Genomic DNA, 12,361 nt, shown 5'->3' with positions numbered 1-12,361 from the left:
TTTTTATTCTATAGATCCATGCGCACAATCCAAATAAGCTGAGAAGAATTGAATCTTGGTCAGGCAATTGATTCACTACCATAGGCACACAACAATAATCTAGCAACTTTCATAGACACATATATGGCAAATCAAAGGCTTCTTAACAAATATCACAAATCTATTTTAGTACACCAAACAAAGACAATGAATTATTTATAAACATAGAAACTTGACTTCCAATCAAATTCCAAGTCTGCACAAACGGGATGGCACAATTAGTAACTACATGAGTAGTTGCTTGTCTGACCTCCCCATACAAAGGGCCGCTGCATAGGACAAAAATACCCCCCGTAATTTATCTGCTTGTATCTAGCGGCGGGCCGATGATACTGGGTCATCTGGGATGACCCAATAACAGATATTTCTTTTGATACAATAGCAGAAAATAATTAAAAACTAGTGAATCAATTGTAAAGTAGAAAAACTATATATATATTGGAAGATGCATTAAGATGAGAATTAGTCATTGAAAATTGAATTGGGGTTCAATTATGTGAAATTTTTACAAAACATATTGTATGTTAGTTGAGTAAAATTAAAGCGAAAAGATGATAATAGCATTTCATATTCTCAGTCTACTATATTATTTAGTAAACAGAGGTAGAGTTAGTGAAGCTGAAACTTTTAGAAGGCCAACAATGTTGAACACGTTGATATTGATTCTGGTTGATAATTTTGCAGTATGTAGCCCAACATAGATTATAAATTTATAACCATATCTTTAAAAGTGAGAGAGGTATAAGTGGAAGCAATAAGCAACCAATTAATTAACAGAACTAAACTATCCAGAAAGAAAGATGGGTCGCTATGGGAAGAGTGAAGAATTATATTCTTAAAACACATCACTCTAATGAAGATCTGATGCTATAATCAGTAGTGAAAAAAATAATAATGACTAATTTTAATATATTAGATGATTAATTCTACCTAAGGTTGATCTTTAAAATGTAAGACAGCAAGTATAATAAAGCTACGAAGTTTTTCTTAAAAAAAATTAAGGGTAGATTTAGTATGTCTTAGCAAAGAATTCTGGAACATTCATGTCAGCCCCAGTGACCAATTAGCCACAGCCAAACGATCTCCCACTAAAAGATTCTGAATGCTGAATTGACCCAAATATTATACATAAAAGAATATAGCCAATTCAACTGCAAACATAATTGACATATGGGAAATTAATCATACCCATGTAGAAGATGAAACAGGGCCTAAAATGTAACTATTGATCTAATTTTTATAGATGCAGAAAAATAAAATGACAGAAGAATTAGAAGAGAAGTGAAAAAAGATTCTTAATTACCAAGTGAAATGCAAGCACCGGATACAATGTTCACATATGCCTGGACAACAGCTTCTGCATCGAACTCATCATCATCACTACTAGCTCCATCTAATTTCAGGACCGCTAATCGGATAAAATCAGGAATTTGAGATTCAATCCAAATAATAGATGGTTGCATGCTGAAAATGCCAAAAGTTTATTAACAACAAAGGCACGACACATGCTTATATAAATGGTGAATAAATAAGGTACATTACTTGCTCCACATAATCAAATTACGTGCAATGACACGAAGCATGATGAAGTCAGGCCTAACATACTGCAGATCATAGTGGCTAATGGGCAGACGGAGTCTAGACACAATTTCTTCTGATTCTGTCTGTAATTTTGAAGGAAACAGGTCACGTTCAAATGATCCATAAGTGCACTTTGATGGATTCCCAAGGGAAAGAAAAATAGATATGCACAATTTTGAAAGATGTCTTCTATAAACTTCACCTTCATAAATATCAGAGCGAGTGCAATTGTACCACCAGGAGCTGTCACATCAACATTTACATGGGCTCCATCCACTATCTGCACAGGGAATGAAGAACAACTAATTCCCAGTCATACTTGTATAACAATCATCAGACTTCCATCAAAAGAAAATTGTAATATTGTAGCACAACCTGCCCAAGAATACGGACATGATCTTCTGCTGGTTGTGCAACTACTGAAAATTTCTCCTGGAAAATAAAATCAGTATGGTTAGGAAAGGGACATAAAATACAGAAACATTTATTGGAGGCATTCCACACAGGTAGAAAATTTACATTTTTAACTCCTTTCTCGCCAATATACTGGAAAATTCGATCCACAAATCGGTCTACAAAGCCAAGGGCATCATTTCCTCGACCTTCCAATCATTATTAAGTAAATCAGAAAAAATGTAGGAAAAACTAATATTGAAATAGAGGCATGCAAACCTAAAGCTACAAGTCCCAGAGCATATCCAGCAGCAACAGCATATCCTTCTCTTTCAAGCACATTGTCACCAGCACTTCTTCGACCAATCTCACCCTGTAGATTTTTCAATAAACATTTAAAGTGGATTTAATTTTAATGCATTACAACAAAAGTCCTCTACAAGTTGATGCTCAATGCTAATGGAAGAAAAGATAGCACATTAAATGAGCACGAAAATTTAGATGCTAGAGCACACTGCAATTATATAACAAACACTAATGTTGTGGAATGCAAGTTTTTTTGGCCATGAAAAGATTGAAGACATGCAATGAGTCGAAGACATTTTCGTAATTCCTCTTTCCTTTATGACTTTATCTCATAATCACAATTTCTCCATTCTACAGAAACTCAAGAACTTCAAAGAAAACACATATAGACAAGCTTGTTGTCCAAGCTTTCAGCAAGACCTTGCACACCTTACCTCTGATACTAAAAAATCTCTTCATCTACCTCGACCAACAACCCATTTGACCCCATGTTAAATACCCAATACTCTTTACTCATAATTTGAATGCTCGATGCCCCATCAAACACAAGTTTAACTTTTATAAAATGAAGCACCATATACTTAAATCCATACTCATGTGAAGCAAGAATTTAAGTGTTGCTTGATGTAGGAGTATTGATCCCTATCTAGAATAAGATTGTGTTGACCGACTGACAAGTGGTGTGAAGAGAAACTCACCCTTGTCAGATTTCAAAGAGGAAGAAGCCCCTACCACCATTACTACCACAACCATGTTACTTCAACTGTCATATTCCATTTTCGAGTTATTTGTTGATTTGAAAGTAACCATATATCTCGCCGTGACATTTTAATCATCAGCATTAGGTGCATGTACTTGAGAGCCAGTAATGCGCAATTTCATGTTGTTCTAACCACCCAATATTGTAGGAGAATTATTTAATTTAAATGTTGAAAACTATGGAGTTGATTACATGAGAATGTTGCAAGAGTCATACCCTCATTTGATACACAACACTCCATTTGGTATTAACAAGATAGTTGAGATACTTGTAACAGTTTGTTCCTATTTCTCCTTAACGTTAGTGCAAATGATTTTTAATTGGTACAGACATATATTTAAAAATAAATTTTCTCTGAAATCATATCATTACAACACAATACAGTACCAAATCATTGTTTTCCTTACATACCAAAACTATAACACAGCTGGAGATTTTAAACTTTATTATAAGCAACAAAAACAAATTATTGTTTAACTTCTGGGGTAGGCACATCAAGACTAAAAGTAAACACAAGGATAATGAAGCAAAACCTCAGTAACTGGGAGAATAGATCTTCTAACCTTCAGCTTGAAATATAATTTGGTAATGACACCATAGATATCATATATTACACATCAACTTTCATTCTCATAGTAGCTGTTGAATACTTTAGCATCTTTGACCGTAATTAGCTTATTGTAGGGATTGTAATTGAATGTAATTAGCAATTGATAGGAATAATTATAGGGTGTCTTATGTATATAAAAACCTAAACATAAATTAAAAAAAAAAGGATATAGAATTATCCTACCTCTTTTTTTTTTACATGGTATCAGAGCAAGTTGATCCTTCTCTAACCTAAGTTTCTATTTTTTTCTTCTACTCGAGTTTTCTACTTCCGCTATTGACGGTCCTCATGTCACCACTACCTGAAACTTTGCCGCCGTTGTTGCTCTAAACTACTACTCAGGTTTTTGTCTCTAACTTTCTCCTACAATGGCATCTTCAGATTCTAAATCTAATTTGGCTACCACTATTAAATTGAATGAGACCAACTATCTTTTATGCAAGGAAAAGAATGTCGTTCCGTGCCGGGCAGCACGGACTGTTTTTATCATTCCGCCGCCCTAACAAAACCGACAACCGGCTCAATATGATTTTGGCATGCATCACGCACGCATCGCCAACAGCACGCACGCTGTCACGATTGATTAATCGAGCGACGGAAGGAATCGAATCGATTCCTTCAGTCACGCTCAATTAATCGTGCGACCGAAGGAATCGAATCGATTCCTTTTGTTGCGATTGATTAATCTCGCGAGGTAGAAGGTAAAAAAAACCTATAAAGAGGCACTAGAGAGCGTTCGATCAGCAACGGTGAGGCGAGCAGCGGCGTAAGCAGGGAGACAATAACGAGAGGCGACCACTCCAGAAGTATGATTTCCCCTATTCGTTGGCGTCCCCATCTCGGATGCGTCGCAAGCTGCGCCAGAGGAGTCGCTAGACGCTACCAGTGGCGCCGGAAGCGTCGCTGGACGCTTTCGAAGGTGCCGAAAGCATTGCTAGACTCTTTCGGAGGCACCGGAAGCACCCCACGATGCCTTCGGCGCTGGAATCATCGCCGGACTCCTCCAGCGGCACTGGAATCGTCGTCGTCGACCAAGGCATCCCGCGTTGCCTTCAGCGCCATCGGACCCTTACGATCCGCCGCTGCCCTCTACGGCTCCCGTGAGAAAATTATATTTTAGATTTAATTAATTTATACAATTCCCAAGATAAATGTGAAATTCCAAACAAGCCTTTATAAACCCTAATTAAATTATCTCAATCAAATATATAAAAAAATATATTTAAAATTAAAATTCTAATTAATATACTGAAAATTATTTTTTAGTGTTTTAAATTGTATTTCAAAATTTTAAAAAAATACATAATAAATCTGATTTATATTCTAATATTTTTTATTATTTTAAATCTCATTTAAAAATTCTTAAAAAATCTAAAGATTCAGATTTATATTCTAATATTTTTTATTATTTTAAATTTCATTTAAAATTCTAACAAAATTATAATAATTTAGATTTATATTCTAATATTCTAAAAAAAATCTAAAATTTTTTTAAAAAAATTCTAATAAATTAAATTCATATTCTAATATTTTTATAATTTTTTTACTATTTAATTGATATTTTTTACTATTTAAAATTTATATTATTAATAATTAATTAAATGAATAAATAAATAATTTGTATAATATAAATTCTAATAGATTAAATTCATATTCTAATAGTTTTATTATTTTTTTACTATTTTACTATTTAATTGATATTTTTTACTATTTAAAATTTATATTATTAATAATTAATTAAATGAATAAATAATTAATTTGTATAATATAAATTCTAATAAATTAAATTCATATTCTAATATTTTTATTATTTTTTTACTATTTTACTATTTAATTGATATTTTTTACTATTTAAAATTTATATTATTAATAATTAATTAAATGAATAAATAATTAATTTGTATAATTATTACATGAAAAGTAACATCTTTGTATTAATTTATATATTTATTATAGATAATGTTTTTTTATCTTAGAATTAATTTGAAATTTGGATCCATAAAAATTAACATATTTAACATTTTACATTTAAGATTCTTGTTTCCTGAACATATGAAATATATATATTTTTTGTCTTATAATGTTTCTACTGATCTGTCATATATATTTTTGTCTTAGAATATCTTTCTAGGAAATATTACATGTCATTTATTTTAAAAGTTCTGATAAAAGTATACTGTCAAGTTTATAATTCCTAATAAAGCACTTATAATCTTGTACAATTTTGATCATTCTAAATTGAGAAAATTAAAATAATATTCTTAAGAGATTGTTTCAAATTTCAAGAAGTTGCTCTTTATAATTTATATACTTAATTTGTAAGTTTACAATGATAAATACATTCTTCGTGTTATAAAATGATGACCATTACCTTGAAATGTGTATTATTCTTCATTTTTTATAATGCATAGGTAATGACACCAAAACAACAATCTCATGATCCAACTTGGAGACGTGCACGTCGATTAGAAAATTGATTCTATTGGCAATGTTTGCATTGCGATATGATTGGATGCGGCGGTGGGGTTACACGCCTACAACATCTTGCTGGTGAATATCTTGATGTTTTTAATTGTCCAAAAGTTTCTCAAGAAGTTCGTCGTGCAATGAAAGAAACTTAATGGCAAAAAAGCATTAAAGTATAAACAACAACGATAACGTAAACTTATTGATAACCGAAGCTCTAAAGAATCAATCTATGATGAATTTGAAGGTCGTGATGAAGTTCAAAATGACAAAGATTTTTTAGCAGCTCAGTGCCTCTCGAACTCAATATGACTATGAACAAAATATGCGACATAGAAGTGGCTCTGTTACCAGTGGAAGTGACTCAACTACTGCAGCAACATTAGGAAGGAGTGCAAGTGTTCGTATTACTTCAACATAAAGTGGTATTGGTCATTTTTTTCCTTCTATGGGGTGAAGACGTACAATTGATATTGCTGATATTAATCCACTAGCATTCTCAGACCAAGCTAGCAAACAGATTACGATTGATGATGCATATTCAAAAGAAAAGAAATCAATCGATAAAAGTACTGCTAAATTTTTTTCATTTTAATCATATTCCCCCTAATGTAGAAAACAACATGTACTGCCATAGCATGGTGTCCAACATCCAAAAATCTAGTCCTGGTATTCAACCTCCAACTGCAGATGAAATTGTCAGTCCATATTTAGATGAACAAGTGGAGGAGATCAAGATTTGAATCCTATCATGCAAGAAGCAATGGAGCTTATATGGGGTTACGTTGATGTTTGATAGCAGGACAGGACCTACATGGACGAGCATTATCAACTTTTTACTATATTGCAATGTAATCACTAACCAAGTATCAACATTATATTGATATAATCTCTACAAGATGGGATGATCAAATGGGAAAATATATTCATTTGGCCAATACGTTTTGTTGAATGATAAAGAATTTTTAATATTGTTATTAATAATTACATATCTTTAATTATTGTAGGTTATTATCTCAATCTGGCATATCAATACTGTTATAATCTTGGAACAAATGATGATTTATTAGTGACCCGTAGAGATGTAATATCAAGACTACATACAAATAGAGAATCAATTGTTGAGACTATTAATGAAAGTCGATTATTTCGAGAGACATATGATTATTTTAGCGATCATATTGCATTGTCATGTAGATATAAAATGGATGCAAGTAATATAGTAAAAATTATTACTAATTATTGTCAATAAATGTAAGTATTGTTTTAATTTTATTCTTATTTATCTTACAACTACGTGGTGGTTACAATATGGAGGATCAGCTCCAAATTTGAAAATAAATTCACAGACGTCTTCAAGTGATCGTAAAGAAATTGGTCAACTTTTTCCCTCATTCATACAAAAGTAATCCGATTTTTCATGAGAGCACTAAGCATATTGAGGTTGACTGTCACTTTATTCGTGTGTAATGAGCCAAAAAATTACTACTCCATTCACATCATCGTCTAATTAAGTTGTTGATGTCTTCACTAAAATATTAGGAGGAAAATGATTCTCAGAACTTTGTGACAAATTGGATACGATTGACATATATGCTCTAGCTTGAGGAGGAGTGTTGAATACTTTAGCATCTTTAATTAGTTTAATTGTAGGGATTGTAATAGTTTGTAATTAGCAATTGATAGGCATAATTATAGGATGTCTTATGTATATAAATACCTACACATAAATAAAAATAGAATATAGAATTATCCTACCTCTTTCTCTTTTACAGTAGCATTTAGCACTTCAGCATATTAGCATAACAATAAAGCTAAATTAATTAGACAGAATAGTACAAATAGAGTTGTATTATCGTGATAGTACAAGACATTTGTGAACCAAAGCTTCAAAGAAAACCATAAAAGATATTTTGTTCAAAAGAAAAATAGCATACCAAAAGAATCTTCATGGTGAATGGGTGTGCTGAACCTTCGTAGAGAAGGCCAATGGCCACCAAAGCAGCAGACTGGAGATCATTTAAAGAAACCATGAATTAACTATTTAGTTTATAACAAACATTACATAAGAAACACGGATTTGTATGCAACATGAATTATGAAAAGAAAACATGTCATGGCTCCAAGACAAAAAAAAAGGCATTTATAAGATCAAAAAATGGAATAAAGTTAACTGATGCGGTTAAAAATAAAAGCAAATCTCATAACATAAAAAGTTGCAATTGCAACTGAACATCATGAACTAATTTTTAAGAGATAAAAGTTTACCAACAATTTATTAACACAGAAGACTAATAAGATGGCCACTCAGTACTATTTTCTGGCTGGATATGAATTAATTATCTTCATATAGAGATCTTCAACAAAGGGGAAAAAACAATAACATTTTAAAAATATGTCAAGGAATGTTATAAAAATCGCCCAAAGCACAAGATAAGTTGTTGCTTCAGCCACAGAATAAAGCTGATTTATCATCGTCATATGATAAAATTTTGCATTGCTCCACAGAGTTTCATACTTCTGCATGCAACCCTCAAAATTTGAAATTGTAAATTGTCCCAACACTTCATCTTAACCAAACGAATTTAAGTCAAGAAGGCAAAATAGTATGGTTTAACATAGCCTACAGAGAAAACAATAAATTATCAAATTAACAGCATGAAATGCAAAGTTGGCAAACTTTGGGGGCAATGTGTAATTTTCTCTCATTATTCATAGTTTAGATTCATTGGAAGTCACTTATCTCATAAGATTAGGCTATTATGAAAAAGGTCAATTCATACTTTCTATTATCAGTAATGGACTGGAAAAAGGCTAACATATGTGCTAGTTTAACAGGAAGTACACTTTTTAAATTACTAACTAGCAAGATTCATCTTCTACTCTGGTGCCATCAAAGACAGGTAGGTGAGCTTTTTTTTCAAAAAAAAAAACTAATTGAAAAAACATATATCAATACTTTTTAAATTTTGAAAAATTTTGTCATTGACTAAATCTATGGAGACTGAATTTCTTTTATTTGAATGTTAGCTCAATCCTATGGCTGGACAGTAATTCTCCCTTTATTTCCTAAAACAAATTTCTAGCTCTTTAATGGATTATCGCTGCAGGTATACGGGGTGTTTCCATTCAGAAACAGAAAGTGGAAAGAAAGAAATCTCATAGGAAAAGAAAGTGAGTAGAGGAGAAACAAAAAACAAGTTTTCCAATACACAGAAAATGTAATCAGATAAACATGAATTCTTCTTTATAAAATAGCCAATTGTAAGCCAGCTCCATCACAAATATATTTTATGTATGCCAGAGTTCATTCATGAACTCGCTCCTAAAACATAATAAGATCTCCAAGGAAATCAAAAGAATCATTCAACAGCAACTCTTATTCATTCAACTCCAGTTGCTTGCTCTAGAGTCTAACATATTATGTTATCTTATAAATTAAATAAGAAAACCATATCATGATCCATCCTTTTTGTCAAAAAAATAAGAAAAGGCATTACATTACGTGAGATTTTAGAAACTGAAGCAAACTATAATTGTTTCTGTCCACTAAAATATCATATGTGATGTAAAGCAGATAGCACCAATAATGGAAACGATATCCTACAACTGTATCACACATCAATATTAGATAAAAATATAACCTAGCCTAAGGCTACACATTCTTATGTCTATATTTTAGAGAAAAAAATTACATAAGTTAATAGAATTAATCTATTATGAAATAGACTGCAATATAATATTTTATTCACCAACATGATATGAGAGCCATCTTTCTAGATTAGGATTTTCTGAAAGAGATATTTCACTTGAAGTAGAGGTCACTCCCCTTATCGTTCACTAGATCCTCTCTTTTCTCTACTCATTCGTGTCGTGTGAATGTCTCTTCACATGTCCAATTGCACATCGCCGACACTACAAGTCATATTGTTCCCTTCGTACTATGTTGTCCACAATGATGATAACAATGACAACAAAGATTAAACATCCTTCTAATCCTCTTCTTCAACTTTAATTACTCAAATAAATTTATTCTAGTTTATGTAACAAGCTAGATATAGGTAGTCTATATGCTCTACCTTGAGGTAGCTTAAGGTAGGGTATTAGATAAAAATATAGTATATAAGCTAGTCTAAGTTTTTTTGTTCTTATGTCTATATTTTAGATAAAATTAGTTATGTAAATAGAATAAATCATGTTTAAAATTTTGTATGTATCTATAAATGCATGCCATTGTCCTTTACGAAATTCATTGTGATACAATATTTTATTCTCCTACAATGAGAATAAAGTATGATAGAATTTGAGTCAGACCAGCATGCATAGTAGAGAATATGGGGAATTATTGCAGAAATAGCAATGATAGGAAAAGTCATGCAAAATCAGAAGATTTACCGACAAAAAAAATCCCTCAAATGGTGCAATTGTTTTACCACAAACATTAAGCTCTAGCTAAAGCTTGGCCAGTCTTATCTACAAATTTGCTCTTTGTAAATGAATTGATTTATTTTTCATCAAAAGAAAGCATTTACTAACTATATAACAGCATCAAAAAACGAAAATAAAAAGTTAATCAGCTAACAAAAGTACAAATGGGAAGAACATGGATGTGTTGCATACCCTTCAATTTGAGAAACCATAAATACAAATAAGCAAGATATACCTGCAAACTTGTTGGCAGTTCCAACTCAGGAAAAGACAACTGGTGTCGAGAGGGAACATGGAGGTATAGCATCTAAAAGACAATTTGAAGTTAGGAATGAATCACGATCCAGAACTTAAGATGAATGAATCTGCATCTATGAGAATCATGAACCATATATAATGCAGAAATGAACAAACCTCAAACTAGTGATCAATATGCATAATGGGCAAGTTAAGAAAAGGAAAAAAAAAACAAAGCATTACTCTTTAATTGTGTTGAAGCAAGAGTGTTCCATGCCCATAATGTGCTAAAGCACATCGTTGCACATAGAGATCCTTTTAGCACTTATGTAGATAATGGATTCTCCTCTCAAGTGGCTAGTCATTTCAGGAAGAATTAGGATCCATCTAAATCAACATATTATCAAAACAAGAGTTTGTATGTCCAGATTCAATATGTGCACACTAATATTTATCCTGACAATACAATACACTTATTGAGTTTGGGATTCAAATCTACTGAGTTTAATGTGTCCACTCCAATGTGAAGAAGGAATTTTAGGAATGAAAATTATAAACTGGACAATTTTAATGGGGACCAACATTGTTTAACGTGTCAAGTGATACTTCCCGAAGGCCTATATAGGAATGCATCATGCCCCTTATCTTTAATCCCCATGTTGTTACCTAGGGCATGCCACCTTCTCTCTCGTAAAGGTCACCGCCATCTTGGGACCCACAACGACCACCCCCAAACCCTCATTTCCTCCAGTAATCACACCATACAATAGCTCACTTTCCCAAGGAACCATGCTCTCTCACACACATCATAAATCCTTCCTCTATCACAATTGTTGTCTACCTTGCCTTAGGCAACCCAAATAGACCTCATGTTCCTCTCATCTTCAGTCTAAACCACAGCACTTCTTTTGTAACTCCTTGTCCCTCCGAGGTTATTGATTCAGCCCACCCTTCCCCTTTTTTCCAAACATAATTGTTGGCCTCATCACCAACAGCTACACACCCACATCAAAAATCAACACCGTCTTTCCCTGAGGTTGTCTTCTTCCTCATTAGAGCTCATCTCTTCTTGTCATAATTGCAGCCTTCCCTCCAATAATTGCTAGTAAGTAAATCCTGAAGCCCCCACGGGCTGGCACAGTTAGTTCATGCAAGGGTGTTGCTACCAATGGGCCGAGTCAATTCCCAATGGGTGTGGAATACCCCGCTAGTTGCCTCAACCCCTCCTTGCATATGTTGTTGTTGTTGGGGGGTCACCGAAGTGACGGTTTCACCTTTGCTGCCAATAGTAAGTAAATCCTGAAATTGAAACCTTATAATCACCATTCTATCACTTCTTGCATCCTCTCGATCTTCAATCTTCTTCAACAACTTGACACCCCTCTAGCACCCACTCCAGTCTATGGGTGGGTAAATAAAACGACATTTTGAACCTGTCAAGAAATTAAAACAAATCATCCCACAAACAAAGAGACTGCCATTATTGCTGATTTTAGCCCTATATCCCTTTGTAGTGTGTTTGGTATAGGCTGTGGTGCTTG

At 32.9% G+C, this 12,361-nt stretch overlaps 1 protein-coding gene across 1 annotated transcript in view; it reads right to left on the bottom strand.

Annotated features, from left to right (window-relative positions):
* LOC121995402 (anaphase-promoting complex subunit 1-like) overlaps positions 1 to 12,361 on the bottom strand; it is a 46,923-nt gene that overhangs the window by 24,108 nt on the left and 10,454 nt on the right. Inside the window, exons 9-16 of the mRNA XM_042549150.1 lie at positions 10,819 to 10,890; positions 8,093 to 8,164; positions 2,293 to 2,386; positions 2,140 to 2,222; positions 1,996 to 2,052; positions 1,823 to 1,900; positions 1,582 to 1,703; positions 1,343 to 1,503 (exon numbers count right to left, since the gene is read on the bottom strand). Of these exons, the coding sequence (XP_042405084.1) occupies positions 1,343 to 1,503; positions 1,582 to 1,703; positions 1,823 to 1,900; positions 1,996 to 2,052; positions 2,140 to 2,222; positions 2,293 to 2,386; positions 8,093 to 8,164; positions 10,819 to 10,890 (739 nt within the window). The remainder of the gene's footprint in view (positions 1 to 1,342; positions 1,504 to 1,581; positions 1,704 to 1,822; positions 1,901 to 1,995; positions 2,053 to 2,139; positions 2,223 to 2,292; positions 2,387 to 8,092; positions 8,165 to 10,818; positions 10,891 to 12,361) is intronic.

The sequence above is a fragment of the Zingiber officinale genome, chromosome 6A (assembly GCF_018446385.1).
Source record: "Zingiber officinale cultivar Zhangliang chromosome 6A, Zo_v1.1, whole genome shotgun sequence".
NCBI classification, from domain to species: Eukaryota; Viridiplantae; Streptophyta; class Magnoliopsida; order Zingiberales; family Zingiberaceae; genus Zingiber; species Zingiber officinale.
Note: the sequence above shows the minus strand (reverse complement) of the source record. Positions and strands in the feature narration are given on the sequence as shown.